The following is a 23728-nucleotide window of genomic DNA, read 5'->3' on the forward strand; positions in this document are numbered from 1 at the left end:
AGAAACTGAAGATCTCGTACAACGCTGTGTCCTACTCCCTTCACAGAACAGCGCAAACTGGCTCTAACCAGAATAAAGAGGAGTGGGAGGCCCCGGTATACTACTGAGCAGGAGGACAAGTACATTAGAGTGTCTAGAATGAGAAACAGACGCCTCACAAATCCTCAACTGGCAGCTTCATTAAATAGTACCCGCAAAACACCAGTCTCAACGTCAACAGTGAAAAGGCGACTCCGGGATGCTGGCCTTCTAGGCAGAGTTGCAAAGAAAAAGCCATATCTCAGACTGGACAATAAAAAGAAAATATTAAGATGGCCAAAAGAACACAGACACACTATGCCTAGAAGGCCAGCATCCTGGAGTCACCTCTTCACTGTTGACGTTGAGACTGATATCTGACAAGGTATAGCTATAGTTGCAACTTGGCATGGTCTAAGGCACTGCATCGTAGTGCTAGCTGTGCCACTAGAGATTCTGGGTTCAAGTCCAGGCTCTGTCTCAGCTGGCCGCGACCGGGAGACCCATGGGGCGGTGCACAATTGGCCCAGCGTCGTCCGGGTTAGTGGAGGGTTTGGCCGGCAGGGATGTCCTTGTACCATCGCGCACTAGCGACTCTTGTGGTGGGCCAGGCGTAATGCACGCTAACATGGTCACCAGGTCTTCCTCCGACACATTGGTGCGGCTGGCTTCCGGGTTAAGTGGGCATTGTGCCAAGAAGCACGCTTGGTTGGTTTGTGTTTCGGAGGACGCACGGCTCTCGACCTGCGCCTCTCCCAAGTCTGGGAGTTGCAGTGATGAGATAAGAGTGTAACTGCCAATTGGATACCACAAAATTGGGGAGAAAAAGGTTTTAAAAAAATGTATAATAATTAAAAATAGATATAGTTGCAACTAATTGTTGGCACTTAGGAGCACTGAGCTAGAACTGTTATAGTATAATAGGCTACAGTATAGTACATACATTATATGGGGGCTCATCCTCCTCCTATCCCCTTAAAACAGAAGCAATTGAACAAACACTGTTACTGTCACAAAAAGACCTCGCATGACCCACAATGCACCTCAACAGGAAGTACCTGTTCCTAACGCGCAAATCTGAGAAATGCTGGAATGACACAAACATTAGGAGGAAATAAATATGAATGTCACAGTTACTTTGTGTATGTACATTAATCATTTTATCTTGGGTTATCTGAGGTTACTTACATTTGGGAGTTCAGAGTCTGCTTTGTGGTAAGAGAGGAGTTTGTAGGTGTTCAGGTTGTTTTCGAAACTCCTGCAAAATATTAATGAAACATACTGTTATTTATCCTTCTACCATTCTCCAGAAGCCTCCATTACTGAGTTGCATAAGCTTTTAAAGGCCAGTGGAAAATCCATCACAATTCAATGAAGCTTCCAAATACAGAGATTTATGTTTATTTTACCAAAGAAATCCTATATACACAGAGTCAGATAATGTACCTTCCACGCAGTCTCACGGCTTCCTCAAAATTCTTCTCGTCCATGGATTTCTGGACATCTTGTGTCTAGTGAGAAAATAATTACGAATGGTAATTTGTCTCTAATCAACAGCCTACCAATTATCTTAATTCATAATATATCTATAATGTATACCGTAGGTAGAAGTACTTGGGGGTGTACAACATAAAAACACACCACTAAAATGGGGTAGGCTATCACTCCATATGTGTGCTTCATTTACAGTTGAGTAAAGCAATCTTGAACACACAGTGTAAGTGGCAGGCCAACAGCACTTACCATCTGAACACACTCCATGAGGGGCAGACGGACAGCCTGGTTCCCACACAGAGACACCACACAGGCCGGGGTACTGTCTGACGCCTCCAGCAGGGCCAGGACCGCCTCCACTCCCATACGACTGGCCTGGACAGACAGGTCAAAGGTTACACTGTATTTTGGGACGCTGGGAAAATACTGTAACTTCAGGTTCAAGTTAGAAATTGCTTAATAGTATGACATGCTTTTTCAATTATGTTGACCACTCTGAAACTTTGGCTGCCTCATGGTCACTAACCAAAACAAACATACCAGGGATATTATGGAGCTATTAGACAAGCAGCAGCACAAATGGCTGCGACTCCAACTGAAAAGTAGCGCACTATATAGGGAATAGGGTGCCATTTGGGAAGCAATACTGAAACTGTAAGTGCCTTTTAATGATGTAATTTTGGTATGTGGATGTATCACTCACTAGGATCCTGTCGAAGGCAGAGGGGGTTCCTCCTCTCTGGACGTGACCCAGGATGGTGACTCGGGTGTCAAACCCCAGACAGCTAACAACCAGCTATAGCAGGAGAGGAAGATCAGAGTGTACTTAAATAACACTGGTTACATCCCAAATGGCACCCTATTCCCTATATAATGCACTGCGTTTGACCAGACAGCTCTGATCTAAAGTAGTGCATTATATAAAGAATAGTGTGTCATTTGGGACGTAACTATTGACTATTTGAAAACGTGGTATTTGAGATATGTTACATAATACACTATGTATGGCAGAAAGAGAATGAAAATGGCATGCTATTTCTCAGGAAGTAAGACAGAAGGGGAAAGCACAAGCACTGTAGACACATGCAAAACACTTCCTGCCATGTACACAGTAAGTGAGCCTCCTGTTTTGCGGCAGGTCAAGGAGACACAGGATGAGCAATAGAGGGCGTGGCAGGAGCAGATTTTACAGTACCCCCCCCCCTTGACCAGGCTCATCTGGGTGTGAGGTATAGAAATCACGTAAGAGGGAGGGGTCCAGAATGTGACGGTGGTGCACTCAGCAGTGCTCCTCCGGCCCATACCCCTCCCAGTCCACTAGGTACCGCCAGCCGCAAGCCCGACCACGTCAATCCAAAAGCCGCAGGATGGTATAGGCAGGATGGTCATCGATGAGTCGAGGGGGTGGAGGAGCTCTTGCAGGAGGAGACGGGACTGGAGCACACAGGTTTAATCAGGGATACATGGAAGGTAGGATGGATCCTGAGAGAGGCTGGGAGTTTCAGGCGCACAGCAGAGGGGTTAATGACACGGTCAATTTCAAAGGGACCAATGAATTGGGGGGACAGTTTCTTCAATGGCAGGTCCTCTGATGAGAGCCATACCTTTTGACCTGATGTGTAGATTGGGGCTGAGACCCGGCGACGGTTGGCTTGGGACTAGGTCCTGTCGGAGGCATGAAGAAGGGCAGCCCGAGCCTTTCTCCAGGTACGATGACAACAGCGCAGATGGTCCTGGACAGAGGGGACCGCAACCTCAACCTCTTGGATGGGGAACAAGGGGAGTTAGTAACCCAGAGCACACTCGAAAGGTGACATACCTGATGAGGCGTTGGTGAGGGTGTTGTGGGCATATTCAACCCAGGTTAGCTGAGCGCTCCAGGAAGAAGGGTTAGCAGAAGTCACGCAGCGTAGGGCAGTCTCCAACTCTTGGTTGGCCCGTTCGGTCTGGCCGTTGGTCTGGGGATGATATCCAGAAGAAAGACTGACATTGATACCAAGAGCTGAACAGAAGGATCTCCATACCTGGGAGTTGGGTCCCCAGTCGGTAATGATGTCAGTGGGAATGGCATGCAGACAAAACACATGGGATACTAGCAGGTCCACAGTCTCCCTGGAGGACGGGAGCTTGGAGAGGGGAATGAAGTGAGCCACTTTGGAAAACCTATCAATAATGGTGAGGATGACGGCGTTACCGTTAGATGGTGGAAGGCCAGTGACGAAGTCCAGAGCGATGTGTGACCAGGGGCGACTGGGTAAGGGAAGAGGGCGCAGCAGTCCGGAAGTGGGTTTAGTGGAAGTTTTGTTCCAAGCACAAACCGAGCAGGCTGAGACAAACTCCCGGACATCTCTCTCTATGGTGGGCCAACAGAAGCGCTGACGCAGGAAGGCGAGGGTCCGGTTCATACCAGAGTGAATGGTGAGGTGAGTAGAATGGCCCCACTGAAGAACAGAGCGAACACAATCTGGAACAAACAAAGCATTCTTTGGACCGTTACCCGGATCAGGCTGGTTCTGCTGAGCCTGGAGGATACGGGACTAGATCTCCCAGGTGACGGTGGCAACGATGCAGGTGGATCGCTCAATGGCTTCTGCCTCGGTACCCGTGCTGTCGGTGGTGAACTGGCGGGAGATGGCATCAGGCTTGATATTCTTTGAACCGGGGCGATAAGCGAGTGTGAAATTAAATCTACCGAAGAACAAGGCCCACCTGGCTTGCCGGGAGTTCAGACGTTTGGAAGTCTGGATGTAGGACAGATTTTTATGGTCAGTCCAGAGCCCTCCAGCCAGTGATGCCATTCCTCAAGAGCCAGGAGTTCACCGTTTCCGATGTCAAAATTCCTCTGCAGGTGAGAGCTTAAGGGAAAAGAATGCACATGGGTGGACCTTCTGAGGGGGAACATTGAGACAGAACAGCACCTACCCCGGTGTCAGAGGTGTCCAACTCCACGATGAACTGGAGTCCTGGGTTGGGCTAAGTAAGGACCGGGGCAGAGGTGAAGCGACGCTTGAGTTCCAGGAATACTGCCTCTGCCTCAGGAGTCCATTGGGATGGAGTGGAGGTGAAGGTGAGAGTGGTGCAGCTAGACGGCTGTAGTTGCAGATGAAACGTTTGTAAAAATTTGCAAACCCCAGAAAACACTGTAGCTGCTTCAGGTTGGATGGCGCAGGCCACTCTGTGACTGCCATGACCTTGGTAGGGTCTATACGTAACTGTCCCTGTGCAATAATATAACCAAGGAAAGACACTGAAGCAGCATGGAACTCACATTTCTCAGCTTTAAGAAAAAGCTTATTCTCCAACAGCCGTTGAAGAACTTGGCAAATGTGTTGATGGTGAGCCTCAGGGTCCTTGGAAAAAATCATGATGTCATCTAAATAGACAAAAATGAAGTGTCCAATCACATCCCTCAGCACATCATTGACTAGGTTCTGGAAAACAGCAGGGGCGTTAGTTAGACCAAAAGGCATGACCAACTCCTCAAAGGGATCCAGTGGATCCCTCTCTTATGCGGACAAGGTGGTAGACATTCCGGAGGTTGAGTTTGGTAAACACTTGGGCACCTGGAGGGGGGCAAAAGCAGAGCTGATGAGTGGCAAGGGGTTCTTTACTTGTTCTTTACTGTGATATTATTCCGCCCACGGATATTATTCCGCCCACGGAAGTCTATGCACGGCCTCAGTGACTAATCCTTCTTCACAAAGAAAAACCCAGAACCCACCAGGGAGGAAGATGGCTTGATAAGTCCTACAGCCAGAGAATCCTGGATGTACCTCTCCATAACCTCTTGCTCGGGGCGAGAGAGGTTAAATAACCGGCTACTGTGAAGAGGACCTCCAGGCTGGAGGTCAATGACGCAGTCGTAAGGCCAATGAGGCGGGTGCTTGCTGAACACAGGAGGTAGATCGTGATACTCTGGAGGAACTGATGACAGGTCCGGAGGTTCTAGAATGAACTGGGGCACAGAAAAGGCAGGGAGAATGGCAGAATGTAGACAATTAGAGTGACAAAATGAACTCCAAGTGGTTACCTTTCCGGAAGTCCAGTCAATCTGTGGGTTGTGTAGCTTTAACCATGGATGGCCAAGAACCAGGGGGAGTAAGGACAGTCGATTATGTGGAAACGGATCTTTTCCTGGTGGTTTCCAGAGAGACAGGATGACAGGTACGGTTCTCTCACAGACACGGGCGAGGAGCTGTCCGTTGAGAGCATTGGCATTGAGGGGTTGAATCGAGTGTGACAGTGTCCAGGCCCAACTGAGTAACGACACCTCGGTCCAGGAAGCTCCGGTCAGCGCCCGAATCGATGAGAGCAGAGTGAGGAAAAGCCTGGCTCTGCCACACAGGGTTGCCTTCAAGCAGGGGTCTGGGGGAAGATGGGCAGGCGATTTGGCTCAACAGTATATCCCCCACTACCCACTTTTGCTGTACGCAGGGAACCAGTGGAGACAAAGTGACCAACCTGGCGACAGTATAGGCAGCTCCTAGCGCCGATTCGCCACTGCCTCTCCTCTGGAGTGCCTTGGAAAGGGATGCAGTCGGAGAAGGAGGACAAGGTGTTGAAGCAGATATTATGGTGCATGCAACCTTACCTACTCTCTCCCTCCGACGCTCATGGAGACTGTTGTCGATGCAGATGGCGAGAAAGAGGAATTCATCGAGTCCATCAGGCTCATCCCTGGACACCAACTCGTCCTTGATGGTCTCAGTGAGCACATTCTGGAATGCTCCCTGAAAGGCCTCCTCATTTCAGCCGCGAGGGTGCGAAACTCACATGCCATCTCAGCAACACTATGGTGGCTTTGACGGAGGGACAGGAGTCATTTAGCCGCATCCTTACCGCAGACCAGGTGGTCAAAGACTTTTTTCATCTCCTCCGTGAATCTAGAGTAGAAGAAGCAGATGGGGGACTGTCTCTCCCACACCGCTGTGGCCCAGGAAAGCGCTGCTCCATGGAGGCAGCTAATCAGGAAGGAAATCTTGGCATGTTTGCTAGCATAAGAATAGGGCTGTTGCTCAAATACTAGTGAACTTTATACTAAAAAGGCTCTGCAAGCTCAGAGGTTGCCATCGTAGAGCTCGGGAGTTGGAAACGGCTCCCGAGGCAGAGAAGAATGACTTTGGACTGGTTGTGAGCTCGATGTGAAGGTTCGGCCCTGTAGGTCAGACAGGCTCTGTGAAAACTCCTTGATGTGCTCCAGAAGGGCTTTCAGGTCTTGGTCATGTTGCTCAAGCAGGGCGCCTTGGCCAGAGAGGGTTTGGTGGAGAGTATCTGAGTCCGCTGGGTTCATCTCTTTGGCCAGATAGTACTGTTACGTGGCAGGTCAAGGAGAAACAGGATGAGCAGAACAGGGCGTGGCAGGAGCAGATGTAACACCTCCAACACCTTTGTGTCCCAAATGTCACGCTATTCTGTATATAGTGCACTACTTTTAACCAGAGTCCAATGGGTCCTGGTCAAAAGTAGTGCACTATATAGGGAACAGGGTGTCACTTTGGACTCAATCTTGTTCTTCTGTTCTCCCAGGTAAAATGTACTGTATAGGACTCTTACCGGCACAGAGATCCTATAAGTTCTATATGTAATTCTATGCTTACTAGGTTCTTAGGTGCGGTGACGAAGAACAAGGTGGCAATGCACAAACAGGAAGGAGTATAATTCACAGAACTTCACATCACTAAGAAAGGTCCATGAAAAGACTTCAGAGTTAAAACATGTACAGCATGTTGTTAATGGGACAGAGAGAGTGAGAGATGACAATGTCCAACCAGAAGGAACCATGGAAACAAAGGAGTACTGTACCAGACCTGGGTTCAAAAACTATTTGAAATCATTTAAAATACTTAAATTGGGCTTAATTGAGCTTGGCTGGCGCTTGGTAACAATAGAATAGTCGCAAAACTGCAAACCCCACCCATCTGCCACTCAAGCAAACATTCAAAGTATTTGAAAGATTTTAAACCGGATTTGAACTCAGGTCTGCAGATGAGTACTGTACCAGTACAAGACAGCTGGGCTGGGCTGGTCTTCTCATAGCACTTACTTCCTTAATATGGTTTGTAGTGATAGGCTTGTTGTGGCAATCTATCGCCCCCTCAGCTACAATAATGATATTGAGCCGTTTCTTATCTGCACGGTTCTATAGGAATACAAACAAAGCACAGATATACAGTACATGACAGAAAAGTTTTGCATTTGGCTTGTCAAAAGCTGGACCCGGTTTATGCTGAAACAGCTGCATGCCTACCTTAGAACGAGAAAGAACAGATATGTCTACTACCTCTTCTTTCTTTCTCTATCTTTCACTGTACAGATTCCTTTCATCTGTAAAGCATGGAGCTATTCACGCATCTGTCGGACCTGCTTTTGGTTCCCCCTTCGTTGCATATTCAGGTACTCACATCCTTGACATTATCAACAGTAATAGCCTTTCCTTGTCTGTCAATGGCTCCTTCAGCAACTATGATTATATTCAGCCTTGAACCCCTGGATCGGCTCTGGGCATTAAGAAACACTGCATGAATGAACACTGTTGATTTTACTTGAAGGGAATACAAGGGAATACAATACACTACAACACTTGTGATCACTAAGCAGTACATCCCATTCAATGTAAAGCATAGATTAAAATGTGTTTATTGTTACATCTGCACATGTCAGATGTCACCTGTGCGTGTGTGTGTGTTTTACCTCAGATAGTTTCTGACACATATGTTCCTCCCAACCATCCTCAGGGGGCATCTCAGGGATCAGGACCCAGTCGGCCCCACAGGCCAGAGCACTGACTAGAGCCAGGTACCTACACACGCATACACACACGCACACAAACACACACACATTAGAATATAATAAACTATAAATAACTACATGCAAACACAAACCCATTTGTATGTATTATGAACAAACATTTTCAAAGCAAGACCGCTGAGAGCCCATAGCTAAATTCCAGCAAGGAAATACACAAGAATAAAGCAGGAAGTCAGAGCAGCAAATAAATGTCATTCCATACCCACAATGCCTTCCCATGACCTCTAGCACAAACGTCCTCTGGTGGCTGAGAGAAAGGAGAGAAGTTTGTGTAAAGGTTGAGTGTGTACAAACAACACCACTGAGCTGTAATATGCACCCTTTATTAAATTCACTGGATGCTTCCCAAATACATAGTGCACTATATAGGGAATAGGGTGCCATTTGGGACACACTTGCTATACTGTTTCTGTCAGTACCTCTGTGCAGTAGTCATGATGGCGTCTACCACCTCTATGATTCTGTGCAGGGCAGAGTCTGTCCCGATGGTCATGTCAGTGCCACAGAAGTCGTTGTCGATGGAGCCCACCATTCCCACGATGTGCAGCTCTGAGTTGTTCTGGGCAGCCTCCTCATCAATCAGACCTTTAAACAGGATACACAAGACCACAATTTAACCCACTGGTTTTACTACTGAGTAATGTACATGCATAGGTGGATGTATACAGGCTTTGGTATACAGACTTTGGTAATACCTAGTAATACATGTCTTACTACATATCATGTGGGAAAATACATTTTTTTGCAATTTGCGTGGGAAATGAGTTATCTAATTTAGTGATGGAGTAGATTACTGTGAACATTTGGTCCACTACATGGACTACAACGTTCAGTTACCCTGTTGAACAAGTTCTTCCAGTAGTCCGCTCCACTCCTCTCTGAAGAGGTTGGCCCCCGTGAGGCTACCGTCCCCTCCGATCACACACAGGTTGGTGATGCCACGCAGAACCAGTTGGTGGGCAGCCTTTAGACGCCCCTCGTGGCTGCGGAACTCCTTGCAGCGGGCACTGCCAATGACTGTGCCACCCTGACAGGAAAACACAACAGCTAAGAATTCAAATGAATGGATGAATGACAGTTGGAAAGATGGATTGCTGGATGGATGACAATTTCATTGATGGATAGGTTGAGGTTGGATAGATGGATGAAGGAAGATTGGGTAGATGGATGAAGGATAGATGGAGGGATGGATGGATAAATGTGGATGGATGGATGTTGGATGAATGGGCAGATGACGGTTGGATGGATGGAACACAAAGCTCTAGACCAAACCAATGGATGGCATTATCTGATACAATGGAGCACTGCTGCAGTCATTGATATGCCTCATTAATTCAACCTCTCATTTAGTTTTTTTGTTGTGTTGTGTGGTGTGTTTTGTTGTTGTCATTAACTAACAGGTTCATGCAGAATCCATAATGACAAGGCACCTTCCACTCTGTTTAGCATCAGGCAGAAATGCAGCTGCGCTCATCTGTCACATGCAATTTGTGAATTACAAGTCTGGGACCACAAATATATTTATACCATTTGGGATTTTATTCTGGATCCCCATTAGCTGCCAAGGCAGCAGCTACACATCCTTGGTTCCAATCACAATTACATACAATAAAACATGTCTGGGCTGTGTGCTAGTCACTTAAACAGACAGCTCAGTGATTTCAACATGTCAATAATGCTCACAAAGACAAGCAGTAATGTGGATTCTGCATCCACCCTGAGCCAGGAGAGATTGACATGGATATTATCAATGCTGGCTCTCCGTACACATCTAAGGGCCAGCTGCTCTGTTCTGATCCTACTGCAATTTCCCAACGTCCCTCTTTGTGGCACTTGACCATATGACTGGACAGTAGTCCGGGTGCAACAAAACTAGGGCCTGTAGTACTTGTTTTGCTGATAGTGTTGTTAAGAAGGCAGAGCATCGCTTTATTATAGACAGAACTCTCCCCATCTTAGCTACTGTTGCATCCATATGTTTTGACCATAACGGTTCAAATCCAGGGTTACACCGAGCAGTTTAATCTCCTCAATTTGCTCAATTTCCACATTATTCATTACAAGATTTAGATGAGATTTATGGTTCAGTGAATAATTTGTCCCAAATGCTTTTAGGTTTTTTTAATATTTAGGACTAGCTTATTTCTTGCTGCCCATTCTGAAACTGACTGCAGCTCTTTGTTACATAGACACACAGGCTTTACTCAGTGCCAGTGGTTTTAAAAAGTAAGGGGTCTAGACCGATGCCCTTGGGAATGCCTGGCTACCTGGGTTGTGTTGGAGAGGCTTCCATTAAAGAACACTGTGTTCCATTAGACAGGTAACTCTCCTTCACAATATAGTAGGGGATGTAAAGCCATAACACATCATTTTTCCAGCAGCAGATTATGATTGATAATGTCAATCATCAGCTGCACTGAAAGTCTAACAAAACAGCCCCCAGAGTTTTCTGATAAAACATTTTTCTCAGACATTTGCGTAAGTGCCGTACATGTTGAATGCTCTTCACCATAAGCGTGCTGAAAGTCTGTTGCTAATTTGTTTACTTTGAAATAGCATTGTATCTGGTCAAACACAATTTTTTCCAAAAGTTGACTAAGGGTCGGTAACAGGCTAATTGGCTTAAGGGTGCTTTGCTATTCTTAGCTAGCGGAATAACTTTCAACTCATATTCCTAGCATTGTATACTGTACATGGCCTATGGGAATTCTAAAGAAATCCCTAGTATTTTGCCTGCTTACCACTTGTAACATGCTGGAGACACTTTCCCATGATGCCTCTTCAATGTTATCTCCACCATCTACCATACCCTGGTAACCCTGCAAGGAGAAAAGAAGCCTTAACATTGGCCTATATTTCCTCATTTCCGAACATCTTCACCACTTATAATGTTGTTACATAGTATCAGTCATTGACTCTACAACGCAGCTTTGCTATCAGGGATATTGACATTGACTTTGAGATGACGATGCTAAATCATGCTAACTACTGCCTGTAAAAGTAAACAACAGATTATCATAGATACTGTCACTACTGGCCTCCATAGACAACTCAAGGTATCCTACATCCTCTATTGAGTCAGACAGATTGTAACAATAATCAACAAGACCATGGAAATCAAAGGGCACATATATACCAATACTAATCAGTGGGAATAGGGGACAGGTGTGTGTGATGAAAGTTCCGGAGGGATCCGTGACAGTGAGGAATCGTTTAAGGCCAATATCACTCAGCTCCCTGCCTAGCAATAATGATGCAATGTGTAGCGATAATGAGGAGACTCCACCCAAAGTGGGGTATGTAGACTACCACAGGTGGAACCATGGCTTTGTCTAATGCAGCTGTATTGACCCTCGGGGAAGAATAAACTTGGTTTGAGCTTTCACAGTGTCTGTTGAGTTCTTACTCTAATAATAGAACCTAACACCTCTTACTACTTTTGACCAGGACCCATAGGAATCTGGTCAAAAGTAGAGCACTATATAGGAAATAGTGCACTACTTCTGACCAGAACCAGATGGGCCCCGATCAAAAGTAGGGCACAAAATAGGAGACCTTATGGGCCCTGGTTAAAAGTATTGCACTATATAGGGCACTGGACAAAAATAGTGCACTATATAAAGAATAAGGTGCCATTTGGGACAAAACCAGTGAGTGTGATGTGAGCCTCCTCAACGGAATGCCTTTCATCACTCATTAAACACCAGAGTCTCTAACAATAGACAACACTTAAGCAAAGTTCCCTGCGACTGTTTCCACATGCTATCATTTTAAATTTGGTGGAGGAAATCCCATTCAAGTCATGTGAACAATATTAGCATTTTTCGCGCATCATGTTCAAATCATCTAAGTGACTTTGTTGAGCTTCACCATAAATTGTAGATACTTTTGAATGATTTAGACATGATGCTTATATCAGTCCCATGACTTGAATGGGATTTGTGCCACAAATGCTAAAATGTTATCATGTGGAAACAGTGCTAGGGAAACAAAACCAACGCATGAATTGCTCTCCTACCTTATCCATAGACTGCTTACAGGGTAAGGAAACCAATGTGTCATTTTGTAATTTGGGTGAACAATCGCTTTAAGAAGCTACTTATCTATGGGAAACTACTCCCACTATCAACTGCCCCCATTTCCTATAAAGGGCCCCGGTCAAAAGTAGTGCACTATATAGGGAATAGAGTGCCATTTAGGACTGACCCCATTGTTAACTCGAAATGACACAACGACAAGGTTCCAGTTCAACAACGTTTACTAAACCATATTAGCACACTACATGGTTGCCATTGCACTCAGGCCAGGTTCATCCACAACGAGACTGCTGCGCAGGAGTACTAATAACAGAGTGAATGCCCCGTAAAAACAGAACTATAGGGATACTTAAAACATGAACTTAACACCCATGACATGGCAAAATGTTAGATAACCTTACTTCTCATTTTCATGACCCTCATTTGACAGAATAGCTTTGCCCCCTGAACACAGAGCTTGCCAGAGTTGATTTGTCTCAGTGTCAGTGGTAGAATGGTACAAGCCCCCAAGTAGTGTCTGTCATGATCTCACCTCATGGATGAAGTAGACTTTAGCTCCCACATAAATACCCATGCGGACAACAGCCCGGACCGCAGCATTCATACCTGCACAACGAGAGAGAGAGAGAGAGAGGTTGGAGAGAGAATTAAAAATGGCAGTACATGAATGGCTATTGCACTGGATGTTCCATCCAGTAGACTCCAGACTGAAAATACTCATCAGGGAGATGGAATGAATCACAGAGATAAATCAACCAAATTAAAGTGATGTCCCACTGAATCAAGGTTGTTTTCAATGAAATGACGTGGAATAGACGTTGAATTGACGTCTTTGCCCAGTGGGGTGCTTCGTCCAGCAGAGAAAGTTGCTTGCATAGCCATCGGCCATGTGTCATTGCATTAATTCAATATCTAATAAATTTTCCATTTACAGTCTGAAAACTGATCATAATGATTATAAAAACTGCCATCTTAGTTGCAATGAAACTGTAAGCACTGGTACTGGTACTGTGGGTTGGCTAGTGCCAAGCAGTCATGCTAGGGTACCAGTACCGATATAAGATGAAGGAGATGAGTCTACACATGGAGAATGGCACAGATTTCTCAATGTGGATTAATAATGATAAACACTTCAAAAGTTATTAATCCACTGGAAGATTTCCTGAAGCATGGCCAATGGTTCTGTGAGTCATTATAGAAATCCCCCTACATACAGAACAAACTGATATTTTCTGGCAGGTAAGACTTGCAAGTGGTTTTTACTAACATCATGTGAGGAAATATGCATACCGCATTCTTTAGTTTACAAGGTGGAGTGGTTATGCAAATTGGCCGCACCTGGATTCTGATGGATTCTGATGAGACATTGGCCTGATACAAACTTGGCCAAGAGGTTGTGAGGTTGAGTCCCAAGTTATCCAGGGGACCATGATACAACATTCTAAAAACATTCTTGTCCACAAACAGGGAACTAGATAACACTTGCAGGGGACGATGACTGGTTGAATTAATGTCCATTATACATTTGAAAATAAAATATTCTCAATAACATTTGACACAGCGTTTTCACGTGCTCAAATGTCATCACATGTGTAGTTGGCATGGCATCACATGTTGAAATTTTGCATCACCATTTTGTCACTTTTATTTCAAATGAGATCATGTTTTCTTCACGTTGTTACATGTTATCACAGTAACTTCACATAAAATAACGTGATCACGTTTTTCCCAAAGATTGGAAAGCTGCCGCGGTCATCCCCCTCTTCAAAGGGGGAGATACTCTGGACCCTAACTGCTACAGACTTATATCTATCCTACCCTGCCTTTCTAAGGTCTTCGAAAGCCAAGTTAACAAACAGATTACTGACCATTTCGAATCCCACCGTACCTTCTCCGCTATGCAATCTGCTTTCAGAGCTGGTCATGGGTGCACCTCAGCGACGCTCAAGGTCCTAAACAATATCATAACCGCCATCGATAAGAGACATTACTGTGCAGCCGTATTCATCGACCTGGCCAAGGCTTTCGACTCTGTCAATCACCACAATCTTATCGGCAGACTCAACAGCCTTGGTTTCTCAAATTGCCTCGCCTCGCCTGGTTCACCAACTACTTCTCTGATAGAGTTCAGTGTGTCAAATCGGAGGGCCTGTTGTCCGGACCTCTGGCAGTCTCTATGGGGGTGCCACAGGGTTAAATTCTCGGGCCGACTCTCTTCTCTGTATACATCAATGATGTCGCTCTTGCTGCTGGTGATTCTCTGATCCACCTCTACACAGACGACACCATTCTGTATACCTCTGGCCCTTCTTTGGACACTGTGTTAATTAACTAACCTCCAAACGAGCTCCAATGATATACAACTCTCCTTCCGTGGCCTCCAACTGCTCTAAACGCAAGTAAAACCAAATGCACGCTCTTCAACCGATTGCTGCCCGCACCTGCCTGCCTGTCCAGCATCACTACTCTGGACGGTTCTGACTTAGAATATGTGAACAACTACAAATACCTAAGTGTCTGGTTAGACTGTAAACTCTCCTTCCAGACTCACATTAAGCATCTCCAATCCAAAATTATATCTAGAATTGGCTTCCTATATCGCAACAAAGCATCCTTCACTCATGCTGCCAAACATACCCTCGTAAAACTGACCATCCTACCGATCCTCGACTTCGGCGATGTCATTTACAAAATAGCCTCCAACACTCTACTCAACAAATTGGATGCAGTCTATCACAGTGCCATCCGTTTTGTCACCAAAGTCCCATATACTAACCACCACTGCGACCTGTATGCTCTCATTGGCTGGCCCTCGCTTCATACTCGTCGCCAAACCCACTGGCTCCAAGTCATCTACAAGTCTCTGCTAGGTAAAGCCCCGCCTTATCTCAGCTCACTGGTCACCATAGCAGCACCCACCCGTAGCACGCGCTCCAGAAGGTATATCTCACTGGTCACTGCACCTTTCCATATTTGCACCCCAGTATCTCTACTTGCACATTCATTATCCTACCTCATTTGCACACACTGTATATATACTTGTTCTATTGTATTATTGACTGTATGTTTGTTTATTCCATGTGTAACTATGTTGTTCTATGTGTCAAACTGCTTTGCTTTATCTTGGCGAGGTCATAGTTGTAAATGAGAACTTGTTCTCAACTAGCCTACCTTGTTAAATAAAGGTGAAATAAATCAAATAAAAAAGCTATTTTTTTCCATAAGGATTTAAGACAAATTAAAGTTATGAACAACTAGCCAATTTCCCAAATAGCCTAAGAAGTTACTGTTCTCCCAAAGTTGCGGCTTTTAAGAATAATGGAAATCGGAGTCTATAGGCTATTCTCAATCACAGCTTTATGAGTGATATAACAAACAATAGCCTATTAAAACAGGCTGATGAGGCAACGCAATTATTATCCAGTTCTCAAGACTGTAGACTTTGTTTCTATAACACCCATTATTTATAACCTAACTCACTACGGTAAAACAGCCTGTTCCTCATCAGCTGACTGTCACTTTGCTCCATCATATGTACGAGACACAGACACAGACAGACACACCTGTTCCATGCTGAATCTCCACCAGAAATAAATATTATATTTGCCTGCACTTAACCTCTGCTCAGGCTTCCAACAACAATATCTGGTCATGATTTGTCCAGATGTAGCATGCGATTTTGAGCTATAGCTCAACGGGGGTTTTACCAGAGGTGTTCATTTTATTTATTTAGCTAACACACCTGACTCCAATAATCAACTAATCATGATCTTCAGTTTAGAATGCACGTAGTTTAAATCAGCTGTGTTTGCTAGGGATGGGGGGGGGGGGGGGGGTGACACCAATCGGGCCCCCAAGGACTGGGATTGCCCAGGCCAGGTATAGCACAATATTTAGTGAGTACATAATCACGACAGGACAAAGGTTGACATCGCCCAACCCTATTGTGGAGAGCTAGAATTGTCATTACATGATCATAAATGAAACTTGTAGGCTCCTGTCACTGGTGCTCTGGTGAGAAAGGGAGTAGCCCACTACTCTACTCCCCACCACGTCACACTTCAATGACAGTTAGGCTATTATTGAAAATGTAGCCTACTACAGTATCCTAAGTTCAGTGGAAATCTCAGCCTACTGTAGCCTGTATGCCAATAAGACCGTCCATATTCAGAGAGTGCAATATTGTTACTGGATGACAGCCAGGCATGAAGCAATGAAGGACTGAGTCACTATTACTCTATTACTACCACAGTCCTTAACTGGGATGTCAGTTGGGTTTCCACATTATAGTAGCCTCCTGAGACTCATTTTTGTTCTCTCTAACGGACATTCGTTTTTGGTCCATATCTCTAAGACCATACTTGCCACTGTGTTAGGTCCTGTTGTACCTTTAAGAGGACATTCTGGGATTTTCAATGATACCATATGTGTATGAGTGTCACCTTGATCATTTCTTCTTTCTGGTTCTTCAAAATGGCAACCATCACAATTTCCATTACAATTAGCACATTTTATGGTAAGTGCGTGTAATTGTGTAATTATAATTTTTGTGAGTTTGATATTCAAATAGTTTCTAATAGGTAAATATCTCAGTAACAGTTTGGTGAGTTTTCATCTGGATGTTTTCTACCTATTTACTGTAATGTTACATTTTTCATATTATCAGCTGAGATCCACTGAGATAATTTTATGGAATATTTCAAATAAAATAAATGAAATAAAAATATTTATTTATTTTAATGTTCTTTGTAAGATGTTTTTTCCCACCCCAAACACTTATGTGGTGTAAAAAAAAATGTTTTTTAAAAATCCAAACCCTTTTTTTTGCTGGGTCTCAGGAGGATAGTCAGTTCGAGGAAGAGGAAAAGTGAGAGGTTTTACTCTGCCCAAAATCTGTCCACGAAAATAAGCCCAAGAAGTGAGGAATTTTTGTATGGAGATCAACAAGAGTGTAAAATTGGTCAACACATTTTGTTATTGCGAATTTGCTTGATCAAATAGAAGATGGTTAGGTTGTTATGAATGTTACGAATGGACTGATATAAGTGGATGCATGTGAAGTTGAACCTGTTCTATAGATAGAGTATTCATTATGGATATAACCTGTTTAAGCATGGACATTGCCATTTTAAAGTAGTCAACAGGGTGGGAATTACTATGAGTTGGGAGCAATCAGCCAATGAAGAAGAAAATGGAATACTTTAAATGGAGATAGCCTAAATGGCACTGCCCATAATGTCATAGACGTTATAATGGCAGATACAAAGATGAGTCCTCTATCTCTATGGCCTGTTGTTCACACCTGTATGTGACCTCTCATTGGCTAGAAAGGTCCCGCCAGATCTCGCCTCCTCCCACCTGTGTTCCATCTTTGAGGACATGTATTTCCATTGTTACAGTAGTCACTTGACTATCTTGTCAATATAATATACAATCTTTGGAATAGTGACACATAGAGGCAAAACCAATGATGTACAGTTGAAGTCAGGATACAGTGTATTTCACAACACAGGCGTATGTACGCATACAACCTCTTCTTTTCAGCACTACTGACCAATCGAGATAGAAGCAAGCAAAGTAAAAAACATCAGGCCAGTGAAACACAGAGACATAACACTGTGTTTGAAGGCTATAAGTAAGGCCACAATATTAGGGCCATGCGCAGTAACAATCTTTAAAGCTGTAGAGTAGGGTTGGGTGATACACTATATATACAAAAGTATGTGGACACCCCTTCAGATTAGTGTATTTGGCTATTTCAGCCACACCCATTGCTGACAGGTGTATAAAATCGAACACACAGCCATGCAATCTCCACAGACAAACTGGCAGAATTGGCAGAAGAATGGCTTTACTGAAGAGCTCAGTGACTTTCAACATGGCACCGTCATAGGATGCCACCTTTCCAACAAGTCAGTTCGTCAAGTTTCTGCCCTGTTACAGCTGCCCCGGTCAAATGTAAGTGTTGTTATTGTGAAGTGGAAACATCTAGGAAAAAACATCGGCTCAGATGCGAAGTTTTAGGCCACACAAGCTCACAGAACGGGACCACCGAGTACTCAAGTCCACAGTTGCAACACTCACTACCAAGTTCCAAACTGCCTCTGGAAGTAATGTCAGCACAAGAACTGTTCGTTGGGAGCTTCACAAAATGGGTTTTCATGGGCAATCACCATGCACAATGTCATCTGGCAGTCCGACGGATGAATCTGGCTTTGGCGGATGCCAGGATAATGCTACCTGCCCCAATGCATAGTGCCAACTGTAGTTTGGTGGATGAGGAATAATGGTTTTTCATGGTTAGGACTAGGCCTCTTAGTTCCAGTGAAGGGAAATGTTAACACTACAGCATAAAATGAGATTCTATACGATTTTGTGCTTCCAACTTTGTGGCAACAGTTTGGGGAAGGCCCTTTCCTGTTTCAGCATGACAATACCCCTGTGCTCAAAGCGGGGTTCACGCAGAAATGGTTTGTCGTGATCAGTGTGAAAGAACTTGACTGGCCTGCACAGGGGCAACCCCATCGAACACTTTTGGGATGAATTGGAACGCCGACTGCGAGCCTTACATAATCGCTCAACATCAGTGCCTAACCTCACTAGTTCTCTTCCCAGAAGGTTGAAGGTCATGTAGTGTACGTCAGCTTTTAACAAGGCTGGAGAACTGACAGTGTACAAGATCGTGTTTGTGAGCAGAATAGAACAGATCACATTAACTGGGATATTCCTTCTCATGGGAGCTGAAAGCCACGCCTGCAATATTATGATAGGCTGCCACTTCTACAGTATGCTGCCAATTAGCAAGTAATGTTGCATGTTGTCAACAGAAGAGTCAGTGAAGGCACATAACATTACTGGCATGTATTGCTCATGGCAGCCAGTTGCCTGTAAATTATTGTGAATTTTACAATAACTTACTGACAAATGTTTTTCAGTTAATTAAGAAAATATAAATTCACAGCAACTTCTAACATCAAGTTGCTGTTAAATTGCTGGAAAATGCACAATAACTACAGAGCAGCTTGTTGGTGACACATGCTCTTACAACATTTGCAGAACAGATAGTGTCAAATGAGGTGCTCAACTTGCACTGGCATAACCCTCAAACTTAATCTGCAACAACACTTCCACTGATGGTTGGCACAAATATACATATATTTGACTGTGTCCCCAAATATGCTAATGAACCCCACCAGTACATTGCCCCCACCTATCAAAGCGCAGCGAGGATCGTACCTTATATTAAAAATATTTGGTGAAAAAATTTCCCATTATACAGTTGAAGTCGGAAGTTTACATACACCTTAGCCAAATACGTTTAAACTCAGTTTTTCACAATTCCTGACATTTAATCATAGTAAAAATCCATGTCTTAGGTCAGATAGGATCACCACTTTATTTTAAGAATGTGAAATGTCAGAATAATAGTAGAGAGAATGATTTATTTCAGCTTTTATTTCTTTCATCACATTCCCAGTGGGTCAGAAGTTTACATACACTCAATTAGTATTTGGTAGCATTGCCATTAAATTGTTTAACTTGGGTCAAACGTTTCGGGTAGCCTTCCACAAGCTTCCCACAATAGGTTAGGTGAATTTTGGCCCATTCCTCCTGACAGAGCTGGTGTAACTGAGTCAGGTTTGTAGGCCTCCTTGCTAACACACGCTTTTTCAGTTCTGCCCACAAATCGTCTATGGGATTGAGGTCAGGGCTTCGTGATGGCCAATCCAATACCTTGACTTTGTTGTCCTTAAGCCATTTTGCCACAACTTTGGAAGTATACTTGGGGTCATTGTCCATTTGGAAGACCCAGTCTTGAAATGTTGCTTCAATATATCCACATAATTTTCCATCTTCATGATGCCATCTATTTTGTGAAGTGCACCAGTCCCTCCTGCAGCAAAGCACACCCACAACATGATGCTGCCACCCCCTGCTTCACGGTTGGGATGGTGTTCTTCGGCTTGCACGCCTCCCCCTTTTTCCTCCAAACATAACATCATTTTCCAAGCTGTTTAAAGGCACAGTCAACTTAGTGTATGTAAACTTCTGACCCACTGGAATTGTGATACAGTGAATTATAAGTGAAACTATCTGTCTGTAAACAATTGTTGAAATATTTACTTGTGTCATGCCTAACCGACTTGCCAAAACTATAGTTTGTTAACATGAAATTTGTGGTGTGGTTGAAAAACTAGTTTTAATTACTCCAACCTAAGTGTATGTAAACTTCCAACTTCAACTGTTTATAAACCCTGGACTGGGAATTGAGAGGCTTTGAACCAAAAGATCGAACATATTGGCATTCCCCAGTAGGAGCAGTCCTCCACAGGAATGAATGGAATTCTACAGTTTTTCAATTAAATGTTTCAAGAACAAAATTACATGTATTTAAGAATGTTTTGGTTGTAGCGGGGCCAGTAACATTAGTCATCTCCAAAAATGTATACTCTAAGGAAAGTGTTTTCATATATTTTCCTTTTTTATGCTTAGCTCACATAACATAACTTAAAAGTATGATGTCTGTAATAGAATAAGTGTGGCAAAAACGAATGTAGACATTAATAAATGCATTTCTATCAATTCCAAAATATTTTTTGACAAGGTAGGGGCGTGCCAAGATGGTGGTCCAGTGGCTTCAACAGCTTCCCCAATCGGACATCTAGTTTATATATAAATCATTGGGAAAACCCCGCTACTTCCCGCTCCTCACGTAGGCCTGGTCTACAGTACATGACCCCCGCCCTTCCTCACAACTCAAGTGGATGTCTGCCCATCTGTCATGCACGTTACAAGACCTGTTTTAACGCACAGGGGAAGTCGACGATGAAAGCCATTGCAACAGTCTATAAAGTTACATTCATTACAATATTGGGTAAGCGCCAATGATGGAATTTGAGGTGTAGGTCTATATCTTTGCTCTATAAAATCTTGGCATGTAGACTTTAAGATGCAGGGCGCGATAGCTGCAGACTGACATTTCTGCGCCACGTAATCTACCCAACGATTGGAAGTCTGCAATGCAGGCTTCAGTAACCTCAAAGATGGTATCCTAACTTATTTGCTCCTATAGGCTACATGTGTTTTATCGGTTATAAGAGTACATAATCACATTTCTTTAAATGACGAGATATTGTAACATAACTTCCAAATAATTCAAAAAATAATGGTTAGGCCCCTACATTTAAAATGTTTCTGTTAAATAGCTTATACGACTGTCAGTGTCAATACTCAACCATATCATCTGTTGCATTATTTTGTTGGACCATTCGATAACAAATAGGCCTACTGTAAGATAAATTGATCCTTTAGGCTAAACAATGCCAATGACAACACTTGGAAAAATGATAACTCAACAGTTTATTTCCCTTTTAGTATCATGTCGTTCTTACACTGTAATCCATTTGATACAATATATCACTCTTATCCACTTGTTTCAATAATCGATACCTTGAGCATCTCCTCCGCTTGTCAGAACGCCGATGGATTTCCCGGCGCCAGAGAGATCCTCAAATAATTTCTTTGTGTCCTGCTGCTTCGCCATGGCTCCTCGTCTATCCTTCACAAATATAATATCTGAACACCGGTAGTTGTATTTTGTTGTGAAATAAAATAAGTGATTACGCCCCCTTTTCCTGCTCTCGACACGCTCATCTCCCCACTGTTCCCGATGGCAGCAGTGAGCCTATGAGGGAGCTTTCCTCCTGTAATTAATTAATTGACAGTGCTGTTATCCATTAGATTACTGCATCACGTATATTCCTCAAACTTTTCTGACCAATTGGGTCCTTAGAAACTACTACAGCGACACGATGGTAGGGACTAGGAAGGTGTCCACTACTTACCAAAGCGACAAAGTCAAAATTGAATATATATTTTTTTCTTGGATCTTTTTGGTCTTAATTTAAGGTTAAGGTTAGGCATAATGTTCGCAGTATGGTTAATGTTAGGTTAAATGTTATGTTTAGGTTTAAAATCACTTTTAAACTGTATAAATAGGCGGGGTTTATGCCTTTGAGGCTGTGGTAACTAGTCACGACCGAGGAACAGTTAAACAGGAAGCAATTGAGTAAAGTGCTGTAGAGACGGTTGTCCTTCTGGCAGGTTCTCCCATCTCAGCCAAGAAACACTGTAGTTATATCAGAGTGGTCTTGGTCACCACCCTGACTAAGGTTATTCTTGCCCGGTTGCTCAGTTTGGTCGGACGGACAGTTCTAGACAGAGTCTGAGTAGTTCCATGTTTTTTTTCAATTTCCCAATGATGGAGACTACTGTGCTCTTGGAAACTTTCAACACTATAAAAATAGTTGTATAACCATCCCCAGATAGAATTGTGATGAGGCATATATCTTGGAGTTTGTTGGACTTCATGGTATAGTTTCTGCTCTGACGTGCACTGTCAGCTGTGGGACCTTGTGTAGACAGATGTGTTTCTTTATAAATCATGTCCAAACTACTGAATTGGCCACATGTGGACTCCAATCAAGTTGTAGTGACAGCTCAAAGATGATCAAAGGCCATTATAAAATTCAGGCTATAGCACAATAAAATGTGGACTAAATCAAGGGGTATGAATACTTTCTGAAGGCACCGTTGGTATCCAGTAGCAGCAGTCATGGAGTGTGTGTGTAGCGTGGGTATGTGTGTTCTGTGTGTGTGTGAGAGAGTGGGAGTGTGTTTGTGTGTGTGTTCGAGTCTAGGTGTGAGCTTGTGTGAGTGTGTGTATACAGTGGGGAGAACAAGTATTTGATACACTGCCAATTTTGCAGGTTTCCCTACTTACAAAGCATGTAGAGGTCTGTCATTTTTATCATAGGTACACTTCAACTGTGAGAGACGGAATCTAAAACTACAGGAAACGAATGATCTCTGTAATTGCAAACAAAGGTTTCTGTACCAAATATTAAGTTCTGCTTTTCTGATGTATCAAATACTTATGTCATGCAATAAAATGCAAATAAATTACTTAAAAATCATACAATGTGATTTTCTGGATTTTTGTTTTAGATTCTGTCTCTCACAGTTGAAGTGTACCTATGATAAAAAATTACAGACCTCTACATGCTTTGTAAGTAGGAAAACCTGCAAAATCGGCAGTGTATCAAATACTTGTTCTCCCCACTGTATGTGTGTTAGGGTGCAGGGAGTCAGTGCAAGAGACCGGTTGAAGATTTCAGTTCTCTGATTGCTTGTGAGTAAAAGCTGTGTCTGAGCCTGGAGGTCTGGGCCCCGATGATGCTATTATTATTTAATAATAATGATGGTATTAAAGGTCACATAACCCACACTAAGCTTGTTACCATCCTTAGGTATAGTAGACTTCATTTTTGCTTTAGTCTAGACTGAAATGATACCTCTGGAGGGGTGGTTAT

General features: G+C 43.6%; 1 protein-coding gene across 6 annotated transcripts in view; it reads right to left on the reverse strand.

The window, feature by feature from the left end:
- The window catches only part of LOC110530255 (ATP-dependent 6-phosphofructokinase, platelet type), a 35227-nt gene extending 12800 nt beyond the window's left edge, over positions 1-22427 (reverse strand). For 2 of the 6 annotated variants that reach the window (XR_016482505.1, XM_090182153.1), the window contains exons 1-12: positions 21807-22424; positions 12889-12962; positions 11061-11138; positions 9157-9346; positions 8739-8904; positions 8522-8566; positions 8203-8311; positions 7556-7651; positions 2216-2308; positions 1762-1887; positions 1465-1529; positions 1207-1276 (exon numbers count right to left, since the gene is read on the reverse strand). Coding sequence is in view for 5 of the 6 variants with exons in the window: in XM_090182153.1 (XP_090038279.1) it covers positions 1207-1276; positions 1465-1529; positions 1762-1887; positions 2216-2308; positions 7556-7651; positions 8203-8311; positions 8522-8566; positions 8739-8904; positions 9157-9346; positions 11061-11138; positions 12889-12962; positions 21807-21900 (1206 nt within the window). In the remaining variant the exon portion in view is untranslated. Of the gene's footprint in view, positions 1-1206; positions 1277-1464; positions 1530-1761; positions 1888-2215; positions 2309-7555; positions 7652-7913; positions 8010-8202; positions 8312-8521; positions 8567-8738; positions 8905-9156; positions 9347-11060; positions 11139-12888; positions 12963-21806 lie in introns of all 6 variants that reach the window. The other 4 variants (XM_090182152.1, XM_090182155.1, XM_090182154.1 and 1 more) reach the window with 3 other exon arrangements.
- Between the last annotated feature and the right edge of the window lie 1301 nt (positions 22428-23728).

The sequence above is a fragment of the Oncorhynchus mykiss genome, chromosome 8 (assembly GCF_057628025.1).
Source record: "Oncorhynchus mykiss isolate SJ-2025 chromosome 8, ASM5762802v1, whole genome shotgun sequence".
In the NCBI taxonomy this organism is placed as follows: domain Eukaryota; kingdom Metazoa; phylum Chordata; class Actinopteri; order Salmoniformes; family Salmonidae; genus Oncorhynchus; species Oncorhynchus mykiss.